This window comes from Leucopleurus acutus, assembly GCF_964270905.1.
Source record: "Leucopleurus acutus genome assembly, chromosome: 3".
Taxonomy (NCBI): domain Eukaryota; kingdom Metazoa; phylum Chordata; class Mammalia; order Artiodactyla; family Delphinidae; genus Leucopleurus; species Leucopleurus acutus.
Genome location: NC_139145.1, coordinates 53,555,448 through 53,580,880, shown reverse-complemented (window position 1 = coordinate 53,580,880; position 25,433 = coordinate 53,555,448). Strand labels below are relative to the sequence as shown.

At 36.2% G+C, this 25,433-nt stretch overlaps 1 protein-coding gene across 4 annotated transcripts in view; it reads left to right on the top strand.

Annotated features, from left to right (window-relative positions):
- The window catches only part of LOC309959632 (RNA-binding protein 27), a 65,239-nt gene extending 40,262 nt beyond the window's left edge, over positions 1-24,977 (top strand). For all 4 annotated transcript variants that reach the window (XM_082835985.1, XM_082835983.1, XM_082835984.1 and 1 more), the window contains 11 exons: positions 400-544; positions 988-1,141; positions 3,149-3,445; positions 4,162-4,302; positions 8,287-8,406; positions 9,778-9,852; positions 9,993-10,157; positions 12,201-12,305; positions 12,410-12,601; positions 22,483-22,593; positions 23,787-24,977. In XM_082835985.1, the coding sequence (XP_082692111.1) occupies positions 400-544; positions 988-1,141; positions 3,149-3,445; positions 4,162-4,302; positions 8,287-8,406; positions 9,778-9,852; positions 9,993-10,157; positions 12,201-12,305; positions 12,410-12,601; positions 22,483-22,593; positions 23,787-23,870 (1,589 nt within the window). In that variant the 3' untranslated portion in view covers positions 23,871-24,977. The remainder of the gene's footprint in view (positions 1-399; positions 545-987; positions 1,142-3,148; positions 3,446-4,161; positions 4,303-8,286; positions 8,407-9,777; positions 9,853-9,992; positions 10,158-12,200; positions 12,306-12,409; positions 12,602-22,482; positions 22,594-23,786) is intronic.
- The last annotated feature ends 456 nt before the right edge of the window (positions 24,978-25,433 follow it).

Genomic DNA, 25,433 nt, shown 5'->3' with positions numbered 1-25,433 from the left:
ACAAATATTTCACTCCATTTGTGGCCTAATAAGTTTGATCACTTGCTGTAATTGTTAGAGCTCTCCATTGTAAAGTTTGTGGAGTGGTACTTTGGCATCAGATAAATATCTTATTCTCCAACACCCTTTCACTGATTTTTTTTTCCTTCCATTTATGATCCTTGCCTGAATCAGTCATTACATCAGAGTTGGCTAGGAGTTTTTAAACGCGCATATTGTATTTTTGAAAAAGGAGGCAATTGATAATTTATTTTTGCTGTTAAACATTTCTGAAAAGGAAATGGTAGTAGCCAGGTGCTATTCACAGTGATTTTTAGCTTTTGGACTAAATAATTTTAATCATTTGAAATTCCCCAAATACAACGCATGGTCAGTAATGTTAATTTTTGTTTTCTACAGCTGCTAACATTGTCATCCAGACTGAACCACCAGTTCCTGTTTCAATTAATAGCAACATAACCAGAGTGGTTCTTGAACCAGATAGCCGGAAAAGAGCTATGAGTGGTTTGGAAGGGCCACTGGCAAAGAAACCTTGGCTGGGAAAGTAAGATAATTTGCTAATTAGTAACATCTAATTGATGTTTCTGGTTTTTTGTTTGCAGTAGTAAATTTGTAAAATTAAGAGTTGTCATTAATCATTAATTTTCAATCTGTGTGCCTTAAAGCTAAGGTTCCCAAAGGCATCATTAGTATGTCTTAAACATTGAAAAGTTAACAGAATATTGATAATAGATATTAGTAATTTGTACTAATTTCTAGGCCTAACCCAGTATTAGAATTATTGAGACATCAGTCTTCTTTCTTTCTCTCTACCTGTTTGATTCCCATGTAATAAGGATAATGTGAAAATTACCTAGTCATTTCTGAAGAATGTTAAGTGCTTACAAAGGATACTTGAATAAATATAAACTTACATTCTTTGCTGATTATCTCTTGCCTAGGCATAATGTAGGAGAATTAACCAAGATCTGTTAATATTCCTTTCAGGCAAGGGAATAACAATCAGAGTAAACCAGGATTCTTGAGAAAGAATCAGTATACAAACACCAAATTAGAAGTCAAGAAAATCCCTCAGGAATTGAACAACATTACCAAGCTCAATGAACATTTCAGCAAATTTGGAACTATTGTTAATATCCAGGTAGGTGTAGCTATGTTGGTGACAAAATCCATGTATATAATGTATCTTCAAAAATATTCCTATCAGCTTACCTTGCTTAAACAAGCCAGTGATTAGTCTGATCATCTCTACTATGTGTTTTAAATTCCACTGTGTATCTGTATGCCCAACTTTATGACGGAGTTGTTGTGCTGAATTTGTCCTCTGAATTCATTTGGTTCTTTTCTGCAACCTCTTCCTGAAAGACAGTGGGCCAGTTATTGTATTTTTGTTCAGACTTGTATCTCTGGACAGATGACATTTTTACCTGCTTTAGTGTTCTAACTAAGTAGGTAAGATTTTTGGTAACTTCTAAGATTGTAATTTTGTTTACTGACTGGCTTTTATTTTGTGAAATATTAATTGGTTAAGGATGGTTCTAATCTTGAGAATTTTAGACACTGTAACATATAATCTAACATGAAATAAACTGAAGCTTTTGTATTTTGCTGTGTGTTTGTTAGATATTTGAATTTATCAATTTGTGGTTGGGTGTTACGCTGTAATTGAGGGTACTAGAAGGTCTGTTAAAGTTGGGATTTCAGTCAGTTACCCCTGACACGCAGTGTTGCCATCAAACCAAAATATGATTTATGTATCTCTCACTACCTTTTTCCTCTTAAATTTTTCCTAGATCATTATTCTTTATGGCATTTAGAAAAATTAGGAAGCTTTTAATGTAAATGAGTATGAGTCTGCTTGGGTTGCCATAACAAATACCATAGACTGGGTGGCTTAAACAACAAAAATTTATTTGTGGGGAATCCAAGATCAGAATACTAGCCAATTTGGTTCCTGGTAAGGACTCTCTGGCTTGGAGACGGCCATCTTCTTGCTGTGTGCTCACATGATGGAAGGAGAGGAAAGGGAAGAGACAGAGAGAGCTCTTCCTGTAAGGTCACCAGTCCTGTCTGATTAGGGCCGCACCCCTTTGATCTCATTTAACCTTATTTACCTCCTAAAAACCCTGTCTCCAAATACTGTCACATTGGGGGTCAGGGCTTCAACGTATGAATTTGGGGAGGACATAACTCATTCCATAGCAGTAGGCCATAATTTATATAAGCACTATTCTCTATTTGGGGGAATTTGTGTTGTTCTTACTATTTTTTATAAAAACAATGCTATTGTGAACCTCCTTTTGTATAAACCTTTTATTTTTTTATGATGTATTGCTGAATTAAAGGGACTTTTAAAACTTTTTATTTGATCTGCCAAATTGTTCTCCAGAAGGGTTGTGCCAGTTGGTGCTCCCTAACACAATGTGTGAACCTCATCAAAACTCATATGGGTCCATTAAAAATTTTTAGACCAGTTTCATAAGTGAAAAATTGTACTTGCTTTAATTTGCTTTGTTTTTATTCCTAGGTAGACTCTAATTTATATAGACCATTTGCAGCACTTTTGGATTTACCTGCCCACTGTCTTTGCCCATTTTTTATGAAGGCATTTATAATAATGCTTTTCCAAACCTTTGCCTGTCATATATATGAAAATTACTTTTTCGTTTTGTCACTCATTTTGTTTGTGGCAGGTTTGGACTGACAGTGGTTTAAAATTTTATTTGGTCAAATTCGCTGTTTGTCTTTATGGGTCCTGCCTTTATAGGTGTGCATAAAAAGGCTTTCCAAAGCCTCAGATTATACAGATATTCACCTTTTTTCCCTGGGTTTTTTTGTAAAATGTTTTCTCTCTCTGGAGTTTATTTGGATGTGTAAGATAACAGGGAGGAACCTAACAACTTTTCCCCAAGTGGTTATATAACATCACTAGGATTATTTATTAAATAATCCAATATTCTTTCATATATAATGTTGAAATACACATGTTATCTTTTAAGGGATAGCTAACTTTATTTACATAGGATTCACAATGGATTTCAGCAGGCTGTTTTCTGCTTCTGAATTTTTTATCAATAATTTATCAATATTTGCTTAACTACAATCATTAATTTATGTGTGTTGTTGTTGCTGTTGTTTTTTCTTATAGGTTGCCTTTAAGGGAGATCCAGAAGCAGCCCTCATCCAGTATCTTACCAATGAAGAGGCCAGAAAAGCCATTTCCAGCACTGAAGCAGTTCTAAACAACCGGTTCATTCGAGTCCTGTGGCACAGGGAAAATAATGAGCAGCCAGCACTACAGTCGCCAACACAGCTGCTCCTGCAACAGCAGCAAACACTTAGTCACCTGTCACAGCAGCATCATCACCTGCCACAGCACCTTCATCAGCAGCAAGTGCTGGTGGCCCAGTCTCCTCCCTCAACGGTACATGGGGGTATTCAGAAGGTAATCTACTGGTTCACAGGGAATTAAAGGTCTTTAATCCCATCCTCTAGATCATTGTTTCTCAATTTGTGGTCCTGGGGTCTTCTATATCAGAGCCATTCAGTTTGATTTGTAGACCGGCAGCATCTGATCTCCTAGGAGCTTATTAGACATGCAGTTTCTAAGGCTTCACCTCAACTTACTGAATTAGAATCACTATGGGTGGGGCCCAGTAATCCGTTTTAACAGGCTTCCAGGTGATTCTTATGTACCTTGAAGTTTGAGAAGTGCTGTGTTGCATCAAAATCACTTATCTGGGTGCACATTCCTGGGTCTTACCTTCTCAGATCTAGAGTCAGTCTCTAGCTATGGGACCGTAAATCTGCATATTTAAGAAATACCTTTAGTGATTCTTCTCAACACTAAAGTATGATAGCCATCCATGACCGAACAACTTTGAATCTAGAACAGCTTCTTTGTTTTGTGTTAGAATCAGACACTTTTTTTTTTGGCGGTACGCGGGCCTGTCACTGATGTGGCCTCTCCCATTGCGGAGCACAGGCTCCGGTGTATATCCACCTCTTCACTTAAAAAAATCAAACCTTACAGATGATTGAAGCACCCTTCCTTCGCATTTCCTTATCTTCCTCCCCAGGGTAATTACTGTCCTAAATTTGTATCATTCCTAGGCATTTAAAAAAACTTCCACCATAAATATGTTTATTTTGTATATGCAGATGATGAACAAACCACAGACATCGGGTGCATATGTTCTTAACAAAGTTCCTGTGAAACATCGTCTTGGACATGCAAGTGGTAACCAGAGTGATGCAGCACACTTGTTGAATCAGTCAGGTGGTGCTGGAGATGATTGCCAGGTATATATTTCTGTGGACCTTTAAATATATTTAGAGTTGTTCAGTGACACAAAGAAATTAACAAATTGATTAGCACCCAGATTTATAATGTCTTATTTCCTCAATCAAGATAATTGTGAGAGCTAACCTAAATGTGGCCGGTAAACTTCCCTAATTTCCATGATTGAGCCAGAAATTTGCTAGTTAAATTTTCTTTTCCTATTGAAAGCTAAATAGGAATTTGAAATTTTTAGCCATTTATTAATAGATGTCTATTAATCCATTCCTTTTATAATGTTTCTTCTTTAATATAATTAAGAACATCATGAAGGGGATTCAGTCATAGTCAATTCGAAAGTCAGATTTTTATTTTTATTTTTTTTGCGGTACGTGGGCCTCTCACCGTTGCGGCCCCTCCCGTTGCGGAGCACAGGCTCCGGACGCGCAGGCTCAGCGGCCATGGTTCACGGGCCTAGCAGCTCTGCGGCATGTGGGATCTTCCCGGACCGGGGCATGAACCCGTGTCCCCTGCATCGGCAGGCGGACTCTCAACCACTGCGTCACCAGGGAAGCCCCAAAAGTCAGATTTTGAAATATGTTTTTAAGTAGTTTCCTTTCCTTTTGGGAATATATCTATATGATGACTGTCCAGATTGGTGATTTTTTTTTCCAAGAGAGCTAGGAAAACTGAAAAAGAAGAGGTGGGGTTAGCCCTCCTAGACATTAAAAAATAATGTGAAGTCAGTATAACTCAAACAATTTGATACTGGCACATGAAGAGACAGACCAGTGGAATAGAATCGAAGACTGAGATTATAGACTCACTCACAAATAGGAATTTATCATATGCTAACACATTATCTCAGTTCAGCGGGGAAAGTATGGACTCTTTGGTAAATGGTATTGGGATAACTGGATAGCCTGATAGAAAAAAAAAAATTAGATCCATTTTTAAAATTACATAGTAAACCAGGATAATGTCCACAAGGACCTGAAATTTATATGCTGATGGTAATGCTAAATGGTACAGCCTCCGTGAAAGGAAATTTGGCAGCATCTGGCAAAATTATGTATGCATTTACTCTAAACCAATAATCCTCCTCTAAGAATCTGTGCCAAAAATATACTAGTCAAACTATAGAAAGACATATGAGCAAGGCTAGGGAATGTAGACTCTCTTCAATAGCAAAAGACTGGAAACAATCCAGTGTCCATCAGTAGGGGACTGGTTACTTAAAATGTAGTACATGCATACAATAGCATATGTGTAACTTTGCAAAGGAATGACGAATATCTTTATGTGTACCATGAGGTGATCATCAGGATACATTAAGTAAAAAAAGCAAAATGGGACAAAAAATGTAGAGTTGGCCACTGTTTATTTAAGAAAGTTGGGGCAATGAATACGTATACTTGCTTATGATAGAAAAAAACAAAAAAAGGAACCCATATAATTTAAGTCTTGGTGGTTACGGCAAGGATAGAAGAAACTAGACAACTTTAGAAACCTCCAAAACATTTCTTAATTCTGTCCACCAAAAAGGTCTAGAAACAGTGACCCAGCCTGATGGTAATGAACCTTGACATGCCCCTTCCCCCAGCTCCAAAAAGAACCAGGGATCCTTGAAGAAATGGCTCTTCCCAGATCTGGGGGTGACAGTGTTCCAGATGTCAAACCAGAAAGTGAGGAATTTGTCGAAGATTACTAGCATCCTATCAAAGAATGAAAAAATGTCATAAAGGCTCTAGAACTGCGCACCAATTTAAAGGAAATTCAGAGGACAGAGGGACGTGTTAAAGGATACCATAGAATCCTGTAGTGAATACTGCAGGATGAATGACCTGGTTTCTTCCAGAAGTGATTTGCAAAGAAAAGAAAGATACAGAGAGGGAAACGGAATTAAAGGAGACTTTAAAGAGATATAACCAATTGCATTTATATGGACCTTAGTAGGTCCTAATTTAAATGTGAAAAGAATGTTTAGAAAATTATAGTAGAATCTGGAAATGTGACTATTTAATGATATTAAAGAATTGTTATACCTTTTAAGTGTGACAACGGTATTGTAGTTTTACTTAAAAAAGAAAGGAGTCCTTATCTTTTAGAGATACAACTGAATTATTTACAGATAAAATAATGTGTGTGTTATGATGATGTAGTTGGGGGTTTAAATAAAACAAGGTTATTTTATATAAAATAATGTAAATTGATGGTTGTTTCTGCTTGCTGATGGATACATCAGGTTTTTTATATATAATTTTGTACTTTTGTTTGTTTCAAAAATTCGATACTAGGGCTTCCCTGGTGGTGCAGTGGTTGAGAGTCCGCCTGCCAATGCAGGGGACACGGGTTCGTGCCCCGGTCCGGGAAGATCCCACATGCCGCGGAGCGGCTGGGCCCGTGAGCCATGGCCACTGAGCCTGCGCATCCAGAGCCTGTGCTCCGCAACGGGAGAGGCCACAGCAGTGAGAGGCCCGTGTACCGCAAAAAAAAAAAATTCGATACTAAAAGATAGAAAAACAAAAGCAATCTCAGACTTTGAAGTCACACAGCCCTTACTGACTTGACCTGCCTCTTACTAGCTGTGTTAAATAACTGGCGAGCATTGGTTTCCTTTTCAATAAACTCAGTTGCTATGGGGATTAAAAAATTTCATATTGGTAAAGCATAAAAGAGAAGTGCTTATTCGCACATAATAAGTGCTCAGTAACTTGTATGTAGTGCCATTTTTATTTTGATAAATAGTAATAACAGCATGAACATCATCTCTGCAGGTTCCTACAGTACTTGAGAGAGTTTCCTGTGTATTTAAAGTAGCTTAAGTTTTAGGACAATTAAGTATTGTATGATTGAGATAAGTTTTGTATTTGTGTATATTGCGTGATTGAATTTTCCATGAATTTCTTAGTATTATATCCTGTGTCCCTTATATCATATATTCAAAGTTAATTTAAAAATAAATTATAAATTTATTTATTTATTATAAATTATAAATTGTTTAAAAATAAATTTCTGAAAAAAAAAATAAATAAATTTCTGTTCAGAAAGGAATCTAAATACCAAAACAAGCACAGTAAAGATGGTCACCATTTTACTTGCAAAGTTAGATCTGTGAGCTAACTACTTATGGTTGGTTGTAAACTCATAACATTTGATTAAATATAGTATTAAGATTATGACTGCAAAGTACCTTAATTCTTAGGAGGGTTTGCAATTAGAACATGCATTCTTATTTGGCATTGTGGAAAAGATCTTAATGACATTACCCTCCCAAAGACCTCCAGGAACACACCTGTAGTTGAACAACTCTTATTCAGTGAGGGAGTATACACAGTGAAACCATGGAACATCTCATTTAAGGGTGTTAGCAAGGACTTATGTTAGGATTGGCAGTGTTAGGTGATTTGTTGGAGGGTTAAAGGAAACAGGAGTAATTCTATGATCAGATTTCCTAGTAGTTTACCTAGAAGGAGGGAAGACTAGAATTATGCTAAAGCTGTAATTGGTAAAGAAGCTGTAGTCACTCATATTAGCCAGGGTAGAGAGATGTTTAGTCATTTTTATGGTTTGGATAGTATTCATGGTTTGTGTGTGTGTTCAGTCATGATAATGGAGTGATCTTGTTTTTGCCTTGATCCACCATGGGCACAAGAGTGACCTTGTCTGAGGTTGATGTTCTATGAAAATTGTTTATGTTTAACAAGGGGACACTAAGGCCTAGCTGTGAGTGGCAGTCTAGCTCCTAGATGTCAGGAGTTGTTGTTCTTTTTCCCATAATTAAAAAAAATATAAAGAAAAGAAAGATAAGTGATTGTATTCAGAAACACAACATTATTGCTTAAAATTAGTTTTTGTTTTTATATTTGAATGACAATTGAGTTTATGTATAAAGAACTTGTTTTATAAATGAAGTTTTTAAATGTAAAAAAAATATATGGAGTCTTTTTAAAAAATTATTTTAAGGTATTGCTAAGATTTAATTTAATTATATTTGTGTTTCATAGATATTTTCAACTCCAGGCCATCCAAAAATGATCTACAGCTCCTCAAACTTAAAGACACCTTCAAAACTTTGTTCAGGATCAAAGTCTCACGATGTCCAAGAAGTTCTTAAAAAGAAGCAGGTAACAGCCTCAATTCTTTTCCTTCAAGAGGAAAGGATCTGTTGAATTCTTTTTTTTTTTAATACATTTATTTATTTTTTTATTTATTTATTTTTGGCTACGTTGGGTCTTCGTTGCTGTGTGTGGGCTTTCTCTAGTTGCGGCGAGCAGGGGCTACTCTTCGTTGCAGTGCGTGGGCTTCTCATCACGGTGGCTTCTCTTGTTGTGGAGCTTGGGCTCTAGGCACACGGTCTTCAGTAGTTGTGGCACGCAGGCATCAGTAGTTGTGGCTCGCGGGCTCTAGAGTGCAGGCTCAGTAGTTGTGGCTCACAGGCTCTAGAGCGCAGGCTCAGTAGTTGTGGCGCACGAACTTAGTTGCTTCACAGCATGTGGGATCTTCCTGGACCAGGGCTTGAACCCGTGTCCACTACATCGGCAGGCAGATTTTCAACCACTGTGCCACTAGGGAAGTCCGGGATTTGTTGAATTCTTAAGTGATTATATTAACACCTCTGAACAGTTCATGTTGTTATGAAACTACATTTTAACATTTATTTAGCTGCTGCTTGATGCATTGTACACTTGAAAAAAAGATGAGCAAACAGAAAAAATGTTTTGCAGTTGCCTTTCAGTGGCTACATCAAGCACAAAGAAAGAACTTTTTTCTATGTAAAAGTAAAAGACACTGAGCTGTTGTCTCTCCCCCCACCCCCCCGCAAGGGAGAGAAATAAACACTTTTATTTCATTATTTTCTCTTTTAATTCCTTTCTGGCTTCGTAAGTTAGGTAATATTTCACGTGAAGTGTAACAATTATGTAGTTATTATTCATGTGACTCACTTCTGAGTTTCATTATCATCTTAGATTTAAACTCACAGTTTTTCAAATAAAATAGTTATTTATATATATTATCTCAGTATAATTGGAGATTTAATTAACAGAGGGGTTGGAGGCAACATTTTCCAGGCAAAAATCCATAGATTTTGCTATCATTTCTAATCTATAGCTGCATGTCACTTTTAGACTTTATTTTTAGACTTCAAACTTCAAAAATAAGGATTTCGCTTATTATGTGGGGAAGTGAAAACTTGTTTTTCTTTACATATATATTCAGGTCATTTAAGTGAATAAACCTCATAGATACAGCTAATTAGTGTTCAGTATTTTAAATATTAAAGTACAGTTACAAACATAAACTCTTTTATATTGGAAGTGTTGGGGAAAATAGGTTTAAAGGTTTCATCTCTGGCTTCAGCTATATTTTGATTAGGAGGAAAATCTGTCTCGTATAAGGGATGACTCAGAAGAAATGAGTTGAGACTGTAGTAGCCATATATATCATGGGCAAACTTAGTTATTCATTACTGATTTTTTCTTTACCTGTTCGTACAGGAAGCAATGAAGCTACAACAAGATATGAGGAAAAAGAGGCAAGAAATGTTAGAAAAACAAATAGAATGCCAAAAGGTAAGATAAATGTTCATTATTTGCATGCTGGAATTGATGTATGGAATGGCTTTTACAAAGATATCCCCAATAGAGTTTTAAAGGTTACTTAAACTAAAATTTACTAAGCATAGTTTTACTTTTTGCTGTTTATTTTATAGATGTTAATATCCAAGCTAGAAAAAAACAAAAACATGAAACCAGAAGAGAGAGCAAATATAATGAAGACTTTAAAAGAGCTTGGAGAAAAGATCTCACAATTGAAAGATGAGTTAAAAACATCTTCTGCAGTCTCCACACCATCTAAAGTAAAGACAAAAACAGAGGTACCTATTTGCATTTTTCATTCAGCATAGGGTTATTGAACATCTGTGGTGTGCTTTGCACTTTAAAAGTGCAGTGGAGGCTTCCCTGGTGGCGCAATGATTGAGAGTCCGCCTGCCGATGCAGGGGACACGGGTTCGTGCCCCAGTCTGGGAAGATCACACATGCCGCGGAGCAGCTAGGCCCCGTGGCCATGGCCGCTGAGCCTGCACATCCGGAGCCTGTGCTCCACAACGGGAGAGGCCACACAGTGAGAGGCCCACGTACCACAAAAAAAAAAAAAAGTGCAGTGGAATCCTTAGGTAGCTAATAGTCTAGTGTGAGACAATTATAAGTATCTTTTTTTTTTTTAATGTTTCTGTAGATGCTGTACACTCCCTCTGAAAGAAGTGATAATACCCGGTTTGAACAAAGATGTTTTTTAACTGAATTTTTTTGTTCTCCATGCTGATGATGTAACTGCTTAGAGTGATGGCAAGGAAAGAGATATTTCAGCAGCTTTTTTTCTAATTTTTTAATAATGTTGTAATGCAGCCATCCCTTTTAATATTCAAAAGATATCATTGACTTTAGTATGGGTAAAAATATGGCTTTCTATTGAAAAGAATAATCAAAAGTTCTAGATCCATTTAAGTCTAATTTTGTTCATTTCTATTTGTTTCCTTACCATAGAAGAATACTTGCTTTTACACCATGGTTCCATCATTATTCTACAGCTCTGTAGTGGGATTTTAGATAAATTTGCAGCCCTTTGAAAACTGGGAATAAATTTGTCAGATATATATATATAGAATGCAAATTTTTATGTACAATATTATATTACATTTGAAATTGTGGTTATCTGTTATTAAAGGAATGTAAAGTGTTTCATTAAGATTGCTTTTACACAACATTGTAAATCAACTATACTCCAATAAAAATTTTTTGAAAAAGATTAATTTATGATCTAAAAAAAGAAAAAATGATTGCTTTTTAAAAATATAATAAAATGTTATTTTAATTGAAATTTCCCCCAATAATAAAAAGAGCATTTAATTATGGAAAGAAATTTAAGAGAATATGGGGGAAAGAAAATCTCTCATAGTCACAGCAGCTAAGGCTGATAATTTGTTTCTTACCAAAAAAAAAAAAAAAAGCGGCAATAGTTATAGGGTTCAGATCTGAAAGCAATTATGTAACTGTTATGTTTGTACTATTAGTGAATTTTTATTGTGTAATTTATTTTGCCCTATTATGTTTCACTTATGATGCTTTATTATGTTCTCAGCTCCCTCATCTCAAATGACTGTTTCCAAGGTCTGATTTTTAGGCCATCTTTTTTTTTTTTTTTCCTCAGTGATAGTTTATTTATTTCACATAAAAATCCCCCAAAGCTCATGGAAATGATGCCTTCATATCACGACAGTAATCAGAATGAATTGTTTTTGTTTTTAAAAACCACAAAACTAAAAAAAAAAAAAACCACAAAACTCGCCGTCGGAAGGATGGGTGTGTGAACTACGACTTGGGGAGGGACTTATGATGCATCCCATGTGTCACAAGAGGAAAACTCAATGTTCCTTTACAAGGAGGGCTCGACATCTGTTGCATTTCAGCCAAAAGCTGCCCGGCAGATACAAAGCTTTCGCAAAGCCGATTTCAGAGGGTGTGGGTAGCAGCCCTAGGTGCTGCCGAGGACACAGTGGCCCCATATGGACAGAGCTGTGCCTCAGAACTTCACACACCTGTGTACAGGTGGCCGACCTGGAGACAGCCACCCCGGGGGTCTCTCTATTCTGGAGGGGCTGTGCCATCTCAATTAAGCATTTGTAATACTGCTTGCTTATTAAGCAGTAATACTGTTTATTGTTACTACTGATAACATTATACTCTCTACATGTTTTCAGTATTATATCTGTAAAGTTACTTTCCTTAAAACACCCATGTTTATTGCATGCTCTCACATTTACCCAGAAGAGATGTGTGTCATTCTGTAAGTGTAATATTGTGAACAAGATTTTGTAGGTTGTCTAAAAAATACATTTTTACTCTTAATTTTTCCAAAGGCCCAAAAAGAACTATTAGATACCGAACTGGACCTTCACAAGAGGCTATCCTCAGGAGAAGACACAACAGAGTTACGGAAAAAACTCAGTCAGTTACAGGTTGAGGTGAGATTTAAGAGGAGTTACCCACTACATTTAACATCTCGAAAAATAGTTTTCCTAGATTTAGTCTGATGATGTGTTATATTCTGCTTTTTGTTGTTATTCAGGCTGCACGATTAGGTATTTTACCTGTGGGTCGAGGAAAGACCATGTCCTCTCAGGGTCGAGGAAGAGGCCGAGGCCGTGGAGGAAGAGGAAGGGGTTCACTAAATCACATGGTGGTGGACCACCGCCCTAAAGCACTAACAGTTGGGGGATTCATTGAGGAGGAGAAAGATGACTTACTTCAGCATTTTTCAGTAAGTTTTTAAAATAGTAAATGCCAACTCTAAAAGCATTGTATTTAGCATTTCCTTGATGCCTTCTGTATAAATGTCAAATGTTTTATAGATTAGAAAAATAAGTTGTAAAATCATGGGTATTAGTAAATTCCTATTAATATATTTGAAGGTCAAGAAGCAGCTCGTGCTATATTCCATAATACTTCACATAAATGCATTTGTAGCAACAAGTTATTCGAAAGCTATATTTGATTTTTGCTTTAGGGTTTATTACATGGTTTACCAGATGTTTATAGTCAATAAGTGAAAATAGTCTGGGATGGAGACGAAATCCAAAGGAAGAATTTGTTAGGAGAAGAGTCATGTTTAGTTATATTCTGTGTACAGTGGTGACCACTTGCTTTTAGACAAATATGCAAATAGATATTTGCCACAAGTGAATGTTTTTGTTATTTTGCACATAAACAGTATATTCTCTTTCTAACCACTCATTAATTCATTCAGTAAATATTTTTTGAGTGTTATTTGTGCTAGAGCATTTTCATACATGATCTCATGTAACCTTAAATAACTGTATAAAGTGCAGGTAGAAACCCATGTGTACAGATCGGAAAACTAAAGCTTAAAAAAGTCACCCAAGATCATACAGTTAATAAGTGGCAGGACCAAGGTAAAAATACACAATTGACTGTTAACATCCAGGATGCCTATTCCTCAAACAACTTTTTTGAGAGAAAACATCTTCAGCCCTATTGAGTGTTAAAGATGGTGAGAGAAATCTTAAAGAGCAAGATTTCACTCCATAGTTTCTTATTAGTTTGATGCTCATTAATCTTGTTTCACCCTGGCTATTAGAGAATGGTGGGTTATTATAAGATGTCCAGATTTGAGAGCCACCTGGGCTGCAGTCTGTTTACTCTTGAGCCAGTTTTTTCACTACCCTGACTGTTATTTTCTTTTTTTGTAAAGTGTGAGATTGTCTTTAAGTGACTTCTTTGAGGAGTAAAGAAGATAATATATGGAGGAGCACTGTACATGGGCAGGGTGTTCTTCTGGAGGCTGGGTGAATGTCGATTTTTGTCTCTCAGGGTTGAGTATATAATATTCGAATTTCCTTGCCAAAACTTGGGCATCGGCATTTAGACCCACTGCCAGCTCTGGTGAGGTGCATTAGATAATAATGTATAATAATATAAAGCAGAATTTTTATAAATTTGGCTCTGTAGAAAGTTTTAGTTACAAAAAATAGGTAATTTTGTTAGGTAGGAAGCTGCATGCTCTACCCTGAGGGTTATATATAAATCTTTAAGTTTTAATCCAGAAGTCATGCTCAAATGGCTCTCTTTCCTTCTCATAAGTGAGTCATTCTAGAGTATCTAATAATAACCAACTTTTTTTTTTTTTTTTTTTTTTGCGGTATGTGGGCCTCTCACTGTTGTGGCCTCTCCCGTTGCGGAGCACAGGCTCCGGACGCGCAGGCTCAGCAGCTATGGCTCACGGGCCCAGCCGCTCCGTGGCATGTGGGATCCTCCCGGACTGGGGCACGAACCCGCGTCCCCTGCATCGGCAGGCGGACTCTCAACCACTGTGCCACCAGGGAAGCCCCAATAACCAACTTTTATATATATATATTTGTTAAGTCTGAAATACGGCACTTGGTTTGCGGAAAGGGACATGTCCAGGCATTTGGGGAAGGAGCAAACAAAGCCAAGGCTGGTAAGGCAACTTCAAGAATGAGACACTACCATTGGTTTCGATGGTGTTTTGTAGTTTGTTTTTTGTTTTGATAGGGTACTATCAGACAGTCTTGAATGCTAGAAACACACTTACACTTGTAACAGATACTTGGGCAGTATAGTATGCTTTCTTTGAAAAAAATACAGAAATACGTATGCCTAAGACATTATTGAAAGTAGATTTAGCAAACCTATAGGGTAACTCTTCTTCAAGGTCTTTTATAATCCCACAAAGACTAAAGTAAAATGTATATTTTCAGTATTCTTTTACTGTCCTTAATGATTGTGAAAGGATCATGGATCAACCATATCTGTATGAAAAGGTGATGGATGGGTGTTAGTGAAGCTGTTCTGAAGTGTGAGGACCTAATTCTAGAGTCCTTCAGTTTATTCTTGTATTCATTAATCCAGCAGTCCCCAACCTTTTTAGCACCAGGGGCTGGTTTCATGGAAGACAATTTTTCTGCGGACCGGAGGGGAGGGGCGAATGGTTTCAGGATGATTCAAGCCCATTACATTTATTGTGCACTTAATTTCTATTATTATTACATTGTAATATATAATGAAATAATTATGCAATTCACCATAATGCAGAATCAGTGGGAGCCCTGAGCTTGTTTTCACATGCCACTCACCAATAGAGTTTTGATGTGAGTCTGCAAGCAGTTGAATTATTAGGGTCTCTGTGCAGTCGAACCTCTCTGCTAATGATAATCTGTATTTGCACCCACTCCCCAGTGCTAGCATCGCCACCTCAGCTCCACTGCAGATCATCAGGCATTAGATTTTCACAAGGAGCGTGCAACCTAGATCCCTCACATACGCAGTTCACAGTAGGGTTCATGCTCTTATGAGAATCTAATGCTGCTGCTGATCTGACAGGAGGCAGAGCTCAGGTGGCAATGCAAGCAACGGGGAGTGGCTGTAAATACAGATGAAGCCTCACTTGATGACCTGCCACTCACCTCCTGCTGTGTGGCCCGGGGGGGGGGTCGAGGACCCCTGCATTAATCCACTTTTAAGAATTTATCATACGGAAATTATGCAAACGATTCTGCAAACTGTAAGTGTGCTCAGTGTAGCACTTTCTATAATAGTGAAAATGAGAACTATCTAAACGCTCAACAGTACTTTGCTGCTATTAAAAACATGTTTTTAAAGAATAATGACATAAGAAAATTCTCAGGATTGTCTTTTAGGTTAAGGAAAGGTGGGATAGGAGAGTATGCATAAACTTGGAGTGGAACTGCTTTAAATTGTTAGTTCTGGGTGGGAGAATTCAAGTTAGTTTTAATTTTTTTTCCCTTCTAGGCTCTTCTCTGTTTTCTGTGCTTTCCAAAGGAACATATCTTATTTTTAAAATCAGACTTTTTAACTTCACATTCATTTTTAAGATGAAACACCAGCATTTTTATACTGTATATGTTAAAACCAAATTTGAGGATATGTGTTAATCTTGGGCTTTACGTCTCAGATACGTACATGAAAAATATGAGTAAATTTAAAAATTGTTGACCTTTGAGCAGCATGGGTTTGAACTGTGCTGGTCCACTTGTACACAGAGTTTTTTCAATAATAAGGCTGACAGTTATTACCAAGATTTTTGACAGTATGGAGAGTTAGCACCCCTAATCCCTGTGTGATTTAGGGGTCAACTATATACACAAATTTAAAATCCAGAGAATGTTTATATACAATGGAAGTTATCTATAACAACATAAAACATGTATAATAATATATAAATATTTTAATAGTATATATCACTAGTCAGACTTTTTCTAGCAAAGAACCAGATAGTAAACACGTTAGGCTTTTGCAGACTTCGTACAGTCTCTGTCACATTTTCTCCTTTTCCTCCTCTCTCTAAACCTGTCCTTCCCTCTTCCTCTTCCTTCTTCTTTTTCCTTTTCTTCTTTTAATAATTTTTTATAAATGTAAAAATAATTCATAGCTCACAGGCCACCAAAAACAAGGTGCTGGGCCATGTTTGGCCTGAAGGTTGTAGTTTGCAGGCCCCTGGTATATATTATTTTATTACTTTATATATTAAATATTTAAGTTCAAAAATGGGAAATATGGGACTTCCCTGGTGGCACAGTGGTTGGGACTCCACGCTCCCAATGCAGGGGGCCCGGGTTCGATCTCTGGTCAGGGAACTAGATCCCACATGCATGTCGCAACAAAGAGCTCGCATGCCACAACTAAGGAGCCCACCTGCTGCAACTAAGGAGCTGGCGAGCCTCAACTAAGGAGCGTGTCTGCTGCAACTAAGACCCGGTGCAACCAAATAAATAATTTTTTTAAAAAAAGGGAGGGCTTCCCTGGTGGCACAGTGGTTGAGAGTCCGCCTGCTGATGCAGGGGACACGGGTTCGTGCCCCGGTCCGGGAAGATCCCACATGCCGCGGAGCAGCTGGGCCCATGAGCCATGGCCGCTGAGCCTGTGCGTCCAGAGCCTGTGGTCTGCAACGGGAGAGGCCACAACAGTGAGAGACCCACGTACCACAAAAAGAAAAAGTAATAATAATAATAAATTAAAGGGAAATAATATCATGTAATATATAAATAGAATTTTGTATATTTTAAAGATAAAATCAGTGAGTCCCAAAAGAACTTTTTTTAAAAAAGAATCCTTATTTATATATCTTTCATTTGACAGAGTTAGGAGGGTATCAAGGACCATGAAGAATTTCCTTTAAGTATTTTAATATTAAAGTTTAGGTAAAAGCTGAAAATTTTAAGTCATAGAGGCTTGCTTAAGGGCACAGATAGGATGAGAGCTTAGGGTGCTTTCCTTCACTCCTGGGTAAAGAGAGGTTCAGCTAATTTCAACAGGGAAAGTTATTTATACTGAATGTTTGGAATACTTGAACTGTACTTTGGCATTTTTTCAATAGTATGCATCATTTAACTACAAAGATTTTGAGCTATGGTAGTGTGGTTTAGAGTTGTACTCAGTAATAATAGAGTGGAAGTAGATTTTTTAAATTTTCTTCTTCCTGATTATGAAAATAGTAAATGCTTCTCAGGATGCATTTAGTAGCTGCAAGTAACAGATAAATAACTTGGAAAATACGGACATTTATTTTCTTTTTTTTCAAGAAGTTTAGAGGTAGGGAGGTTTTAGGATTGATTATTTAAGAAACTCAGCTACACAGGTTCTTTTCATATTTCTCCTCTACTATCCTAGTGTGTTGGCTTTCTTCCTTAGGTCTTTTTCTTCATGATGTCAGTCAGGATGGCTAGTTAGGGTGTTTCCTGTTTTTTCACTGTTAATGGACAATGTTATATACATCTTACTGGATTTGGCGTTTTTGAGGGAAGTAATGTTATGTGGACAGTCCTGTGCATTGCAGGACCTTTAGCACCTCTGGCTCTCACCTACTAAATACTAGTAAGTGCTCTTCAGTCAGCGTGACCACCAAAATGCCCTCTAGAGTAACATTATCGTCTCCCAGTGAGAACCATTGCCCTAGGTTAGTTCATAGGAGCAAGATGACTGGATCGAAGGCACGCGTATGTGTATTTAAAATTTTGGTACAGCTTGCCAGATAACCCTCCAGGAATGTTGCGCTAATTTAAACTTGTAGTGACATTGGGTGAGAGCACCTGTTTGCCCATATCCTCAACAGCACTTAAGTTTTGTTTTTTCATCTTTGCCAGTCAGGGGATTGATGATCATGACTGGCACAGATTTGGCATCAGTTTCTGATCTGGGAAAATGGCTGTGTAGGTGAATTTCTCTCTGCGTAACTTCTACCTCTAAGGTTCTACATGCTTCTAAGTTACTGCATATAATTTTTTATTGATGATATGTAATTGATTTGCTCATATTCACACATATATTCATATATGTTAATATTTGATTTATTTTGAGGGGCAACACACATATACATAGTCAAAAAGAAAAGTATGTACGATGAGAAGTAAGATTTCCTGGACTTCTCTGGCGGTCCAGTGGTTAAGACTCCATGCTTCCAATGCAGGGGGCACGGGTTTGATCCCTGGTCGGTAAGCTAAGATCCCGCATGCCGCGTGTTGTGGCCAAAAGAAAAAGAAAAGGAAAGAAAAATAACATTTCCTTCTACCTCCAGTCATACAGTTCCACTCCCCATAGGCAATTACTGTTAATTGTGCATATGATGTTGCTTTGTTTTTAATGGATGCATGGTGATTTATTGTATAGATGTACTGTACTAGATTTAATTAGTCCTGTATTGATGGACATCTAACTTTTCTCCACTATTTCATTATTTCAAGCCGTGGTATAGATATGCGTGTGAGAGAATATATATGTGTATATAGAAAAATTAGATATTTTGATAGGTATATGAGGCAAGTCCTAAATTTTTTTAAGTATTTTTAATTAAAAATATTAATACAAGCAAAGGGTCAAAATTCAGTTAATAAAAAGTAAAAATCTCACCTCTTAATCTTGGCCTACTCTTACAAGGTAGTTATTATTCTTGGATATATTTATAGAAAAAAATTACGAATATAAGAATACATATATTAAGTCTCTCATCAAAAAAATTTTACCGGGGCTTCCCTGGTGGCGCAGTGGTTGAGAATCTGCCTGCCAATGCAGGGGACACGGGTTCGAGCCCTGGTCTGGGAAGATCCCACATGCTGCGGAGCACCTGGGCCCGTGAGCCACAACTACTGAGGCTGCGCGTCTGGAGCCTGTGCCCCGCAACAAGAGAGACCACGACAGTGAAAGGCCCACACACTGCGATGAAGAGTGGCCCCCACTTGCTGCAACTAGAGAAAGCCCTCGCACAGAAATGAAGACCCAACACAGCTGAAGATAAATTAATTAATTAATTAATTTAAAAAATTACCAAAATGGGATCATTTATAAATACAGAGGTGGATTCTAAACATTGCTTTTTTAACATAAATATCTTGGCTAATTGGTATTTTCTTGAAATTATGAAGATAATATTCAACTTAAAATGTTTATTGAAACTATACCAATAACAAATGTATAGTTAAGTGATTTATCAGAAGGTACCATATTACCTGCCCCTCAGGTCAAGAAATAGAACATTCCCAGCACCCCAGAAGTCTCCTTCTGCCCCCTTCCAGTCACTATCTTCTCTCCTCCTCAGAAAAAGTCTAGCCTCACTTTATTATAATCACCTCCTTGCTTTCTTTATACAGTTGATTCTCATTATTCGTGGATACTGCATTGCACATTCACCTACCCACTAAAATTTATTACAGCCTCAAAATCAGTACCTGAAGTGCTTGTGTGGTCATTTTCAGACATGTGCAGAACTGTGAAAAATTTGAGTTGACCAGTGCACAAGTTCCCAACGGAGGTCAAATGAGGTGATGTTCTGCCTTCTTGTCTCAGCTCTCATCCTGTAAACAAGTCTTTTTTGCAGTCTATTTAGTGCCATATTTCTCTCATTTTTTTGTGCTTTTCATTGGTGATTTCACTGTTTAAAATGGCTTCCAAGTATAGTTCTGAAGTGCTGTGTAAGTGTTCAGTAAGGTAGTGATGTGCCTTATGGTAAAGATGTGTGTTAGAGATAAGCCTTGTTCAGGCATGAGTTGTCATGCTTTGGGCCATGAGTTCAATGTTAATGAATCAACAGTATACATTAAGTAATGTCCTTAAACATAAAACAAGGTTACATATTGATCATTGGCAAAAATGTTTTGACCAGAGGCTCATAGGAACCTAACCCTCTGTTTCCCCTAGAAACAATGGTTCAGTGTTTGCTAATTCAGTGCTTGGGTGAACTTTATGTGACTACTGCAAATAACGAGAATCAACTGTATTTTTATCACCTTAATGTGTATTCCTAAATGTTATAGTATTATTTTGCATATTTAAGAAAATTTATATATATGGAACCACATAGTATATATTCTGTTGTGTCTACTTTTTTTTCTTAACATTATATTTGTGAGATTCCTTTGTGTTATTACATGTAACAGTAGTTTGCTATTTTTATTGCTGTATAGTTTTCAGTTGTATATATATACCACAATTTATTTTTCCATTCTCCTATTGATAGGTATTTGGGTTATTTCCATTTCATTTTTATGAACAGTGTTGCTGTGAACATTGTTTTAAATGTCTTTTCATATATACATGTACATTTCTGTTGCATATACATGGACTTGTTGAGTGAACTGCATCAGTTTTATTAGTTTAGATTCCCACTGGTGGTGTGTGAGAGTTCCTGGCTTGGTATTATTAGAATACATCTTTATTCTATTTATTAATCTTATTTGTTACAAGTTAGGTAGTGGGAGTTTTATATTCTTAGTTCCTGACTGCATACAAATTAAATTTCTCCTTCTTCCTTCAGTAATATATATGCAGTACATCTAATGCCTTAAAATTTCTTTTGGAAGATAGAACTGCTACCCTCTTTGGAAAGCAACCCAGTTAATATAGGTTAAAAATTTTTATATTGCTTTTTCTTGCTAATAAAAGTAATATAACTTTACTTAAAAATTCAAATAACAAAGTTTAAGGACTAATGTGTAACATGGTGACCGTAGTTGACAACACTATTATATAACTGAAATTTGCTAGGAGAGTAGAACTTAAATGTTCTAAAAACCCCCCTCTCCCGCCCCCCTCCCAAAAGGGTAATAAATACGTGAGGTATGCATGTGTTAATTAACTCGATGGGGTATCCTTTCACAGTGTATCAAATCATCACATTGCACACTTCAAATATCTTACAGTTTTATTTGTCAGTTACACTTCAGTAAAGCTGGAAAGAATTTAAATAATATAGAAATGAACAAAATACTGAAGAAATCTCTATAATTGGGCTGTATGTTAAAGGATAGAGTAAGGGCAAGGGATGTCTGTTACACAAATTACCTGTTTTTTTCTTTCCCCAAGGTTTATTGAGATATAATTGACATACAACATTGTATTATTTTAAGATGTGCAACATAATGATTCAGTATACATATGCATTGTGATTACTAAAATAAGTTTAGTTAAAATCCATCACCACACATAGTTAAAATTTTTTTTTCCTTGTGATGAGAACTTTTAATGTCCACTCACTTAGTAACTACCTGATTTGAAAAGATGGTAAATGTATATTTGGGTTAGGGCCATTTTGATGTGTCATTTTAGTTTGTCCCATGAGTCAAAATGTTTGGTGTCAGGTTATAAACATTTAACACCTACAAGGGATAATAGGAGTTTTTCCTTAAATCACAGGCTGTGGTATCAGCAGAGACAGTAATTGACTGGTATGCATCTGGCCTAATGTACATTCTTGCCGTGCAATGATCTGAGTGTTCTATGGAAATATTTTGCAAATGCTTCATGAAGTTTATCAGTATTTTTCCTAGAAAATCTAGGGTGAAACCCCAAATTTAAAAGAGCCCCTTCTATTACATACTTTAGGACTGAACCAAGAATTGGGGATATTCTACAACCCAGATCTGTTGATAGGAAAGCTGTAGAAATGATTAAGCTTTCACTTTCATGAAACTTTGGGTCTCTGTTCTTTTGTCTCGATTGCTTTGTCCTTAAAATTAAACTTTTGGTTTCTCTTACTGAAATTTTGCTGGGGAGGAAAAAATGTTTAGACAGTAATAACAAGAAATACATTTGAAACTGCGTAGTTTTACCCTGAGATAGGATAATAGGTGTTTAACATTTGTGGGATACGTAGATGAGCTGCAGAGTATTTGTCATTGTTATATAGCATTTCAGGAAAAGAAGTGGGAATAGTTTTAACAGATATAGATGGGGATATAAGAGATGTCATGAGATGAATAGATAATTTTTAAATTACTTATATTTGTAAGGTTTTACTCTAAATATGTAGATTATCAAAGCCAAAGGCCAATAATCATATTAAGACAGTATTTGTTGTCCTCATCATGACTTTTCTATGTAGAATGACTATATAATTTATATCCAAACCAAGACAGATCTTAAAATTTATGTGACATCAACATTAATGATGGACTATCCTGGGAAAACCAGACATGTGGTCTTCTAATTAAAAAGAACTTCACTTTTTCTAGCTCTCATTGGAGATTATTTGTAGATCCATTTTAACAGATTTTTTTTTCCCTCAAGTCATTAAACGTTTAATAGCACACAATTTGAAGAAATCATTAGTAAGTGTGAGTACAAACTTTTGTGTTCTTCTAAAATCTATTTTAGCCTGCAAACCAAGGGTCAAAATTCAAAGACCGTCGGCTACAAATATCATGGCACAAGGCCAAGGTGCCTTCTGTATCCACTGAGACTGAGGAAGAGGAAGTCAAGGAGGAGGTAAATTTAACGATTGAAAATAAGAGTTGAATTAGATTGTTTTCCAGTTATATGCTTTTCTTAACATTAAGTAATAAAAATTTAAAAATAAATATTGAGTTTTTTCATGCATGTAATTAATTAAGACTAGTCTAGAAGTTTATTAAAGAATCAGATTAGGTGCAGAAATAAAAAAGCTCTTTTGGGGGTTATTTTCTGGTGTAGGAGAGACTGTACTTTTTTAAAATTTGCATTTATTTTGGCTTTATTGGGGCTCTGGACATTTTTATTTTGGTAAATGAAGACATGGATTAAGTGAACAAATTAAATTTTATCTGATTGTTCTAGTTTTAACTTATTCAAGTTCCATAAGTAATAGATTTGAGTTTTCTTTCTACATATAGTTGGTTAAAATGAGAGAGTGTAAAGAAGATGGCCATAAGAGGGAAGAATAGCAAAACCAAGGACTTAAATAATACAAGTACTAACCAGCTTCTTAAAACATGAGAATTAATATTGCTTTTTTACTACAGTATTTCTAATTAGTTTATTAAAATGGACACTTAGGCAGCATTGCAAGTTATTCCTCATTCATTGTAATTTTGGTTTTAAAAGATAGCATTTATGCCTGATCAAGAGTCTTCCCGACCAAGTGGGTAATTTTACATAACAAAAGCAGAAACATTTCCCTTCTTTAAAAAAGAAAGAAAAGAAAAATCTTGGTATTTCGGGAATGTTTGTAGATACTTTTACTTTGTGTAAGATTTTAGATTTTTATGTAAGATTTGGAATGTCAGTGTCATAGGCAAGGTATTATATTCGTCCTTCACAATCGGATATTAGAGGAAAAGTTTAGACGTTCAAATGGTTATTTACTTTTCTCACTTTTAAGATAATAGAATAAAATTAATTTTATCAAAAACATGTTTCATAGATATCCCCCTCCCCCCACTAAATGTTCATATGTTATTTGTTTTTCTGATGATATTAGAATGGAAATCTTCTATTAAACTAGCAAAATTAGCAGGGGAGAAGAATATATATATATATAAAAAAATAAATGTTTTGGGGTTTTTTTGCCCCCAAAGATACTTTGCATCACTTGTAAATCCAGCCTGGGCTTTGTACACTAGTCTGTTTGTCCTTTGGCCTAAAAAGCACTTTACTTAACTTTCTTGTGCCACTGAGCAGATTTTACCCTCTCTTTTCTTCAGGAAACAGAAACATCAGATTTGTTTTTGCATGATGACGACGATGAGGATGAAGATGAATATGAATCTCGTTCATGGCGAAGATGAAATCTGATGCGAGCTGTATACTTTTTAGGAATATTGTTTAGAAGAACAACTTTTTAAAATTATTTAAAGAAGTCAATGAGCCAAAAAAATTTTTTTTATTTTTATTTTCAACACAGTAGGTTTAAGGACAGCAAGTTTGCTATTTAAATACATCTCATAACTGTTCATGATATTAAAGCACCAAAGGCCTAGTGACTTTTACACAGTTGTGAAGATCCACAGGAATGACTTGGATAATCTCTAGAGCCTTATTTTTCCACACCACCTGTTTTTGTTGCTATTGGTGTTGGATTCTGATGTAAATGACAGGGTGTTCAGAAATTTTATTTTGGATTATAATCTGCTGATAAAGTTTCATTAAATGTAAAAATCGCCTGGAATCTTTTATCTCTTAGCTATTATGGATGGGTCATCAGATAGTAGGAGATATTTGTAATTAAAATATCCTTTTGCTTTCAAGAGTTGTCTTGGAAGAAAAGTAAATTTAATTATTTTATTGAGGAGGAGCCCAATTTGTATTCAATCTGAATTCGGGGGGATTTAATGTGCAGCAGTAAGTAATATTTTAGTGTAAATTGTAACTGTTCTTCAATGCTATAAGGCAATGGTAGCTAGCTCTGTGGGATTTCCATTCTGTCATCATATTAACTCTCCTGGACTTCTGCCACTGATTTTTAGTTTGCTTTGAAATTACTGAGCACTGGTTCAGTTGGTCCTTTTTTTTTTCCTTTCTTTTTTTTTAACATTCTCAGAATATAAAAGGCTTTCACCTGTTGCCCCTTTCTCATCCCCATTTTCTTTCTCCTGCCTTTTTATTAATAGCCTGACTTACCCATTATTGAGATAAGTGATTCTTTTGGGCCACCAAAAGTCAGTCCCCAATAAAAAGTTTAAACCAGCACCTTGATAAACAAGTGATATTTTGATGAGAATAATGGAAGGATTTGTGGGGAGAGAGAGTCACCAGCTTTTTTTTTTTTTTTTTTAAAGCTTCACTTTAGTTAATAGTTATGCAGAAGGGTTTGAAAGTGTGTGAAATTCTTTCCCTAAATTTAAACCATGATGGTGAGGTGACTGGGGATAGGTTGGGGGTGGGATGGGGTAGGGGGATGGGTATGCTAGTAATAAATGGGAGTCATAACTTGACTTTGATCAGATGACCTTATATTTTCATAATTTTGTAGCTTGTTGCTATCCATGAACATATGCATCCTTCAGTAGACGGTTTCCTTCACTGTGTGCATTTTTACTGTACACTGTATAGAGTATCTGTTAAGTAAAATATATCTGTAAATTTATGTCCTTGTGTTCTGAATGTTAGATGGAAAAGCAGAGGAGCAACACTACACTGTATTGACCCCTGGGGAAATAAAATGATTAATGTACATAGGATGTTACTTTTTCAAGGATATACACAGCTATGCTTTTATAGTACGTGTGGTGTGAAAATTTGAAACCTCCTGTTGGCTTCAGAAGGTTCTTGGTGATCACTATGTCAAGGATTTTGTTTCCTGAGGTGAAGACTGTTTCTCAAAATAGAAACTATTCACTAAGAAACTTAAA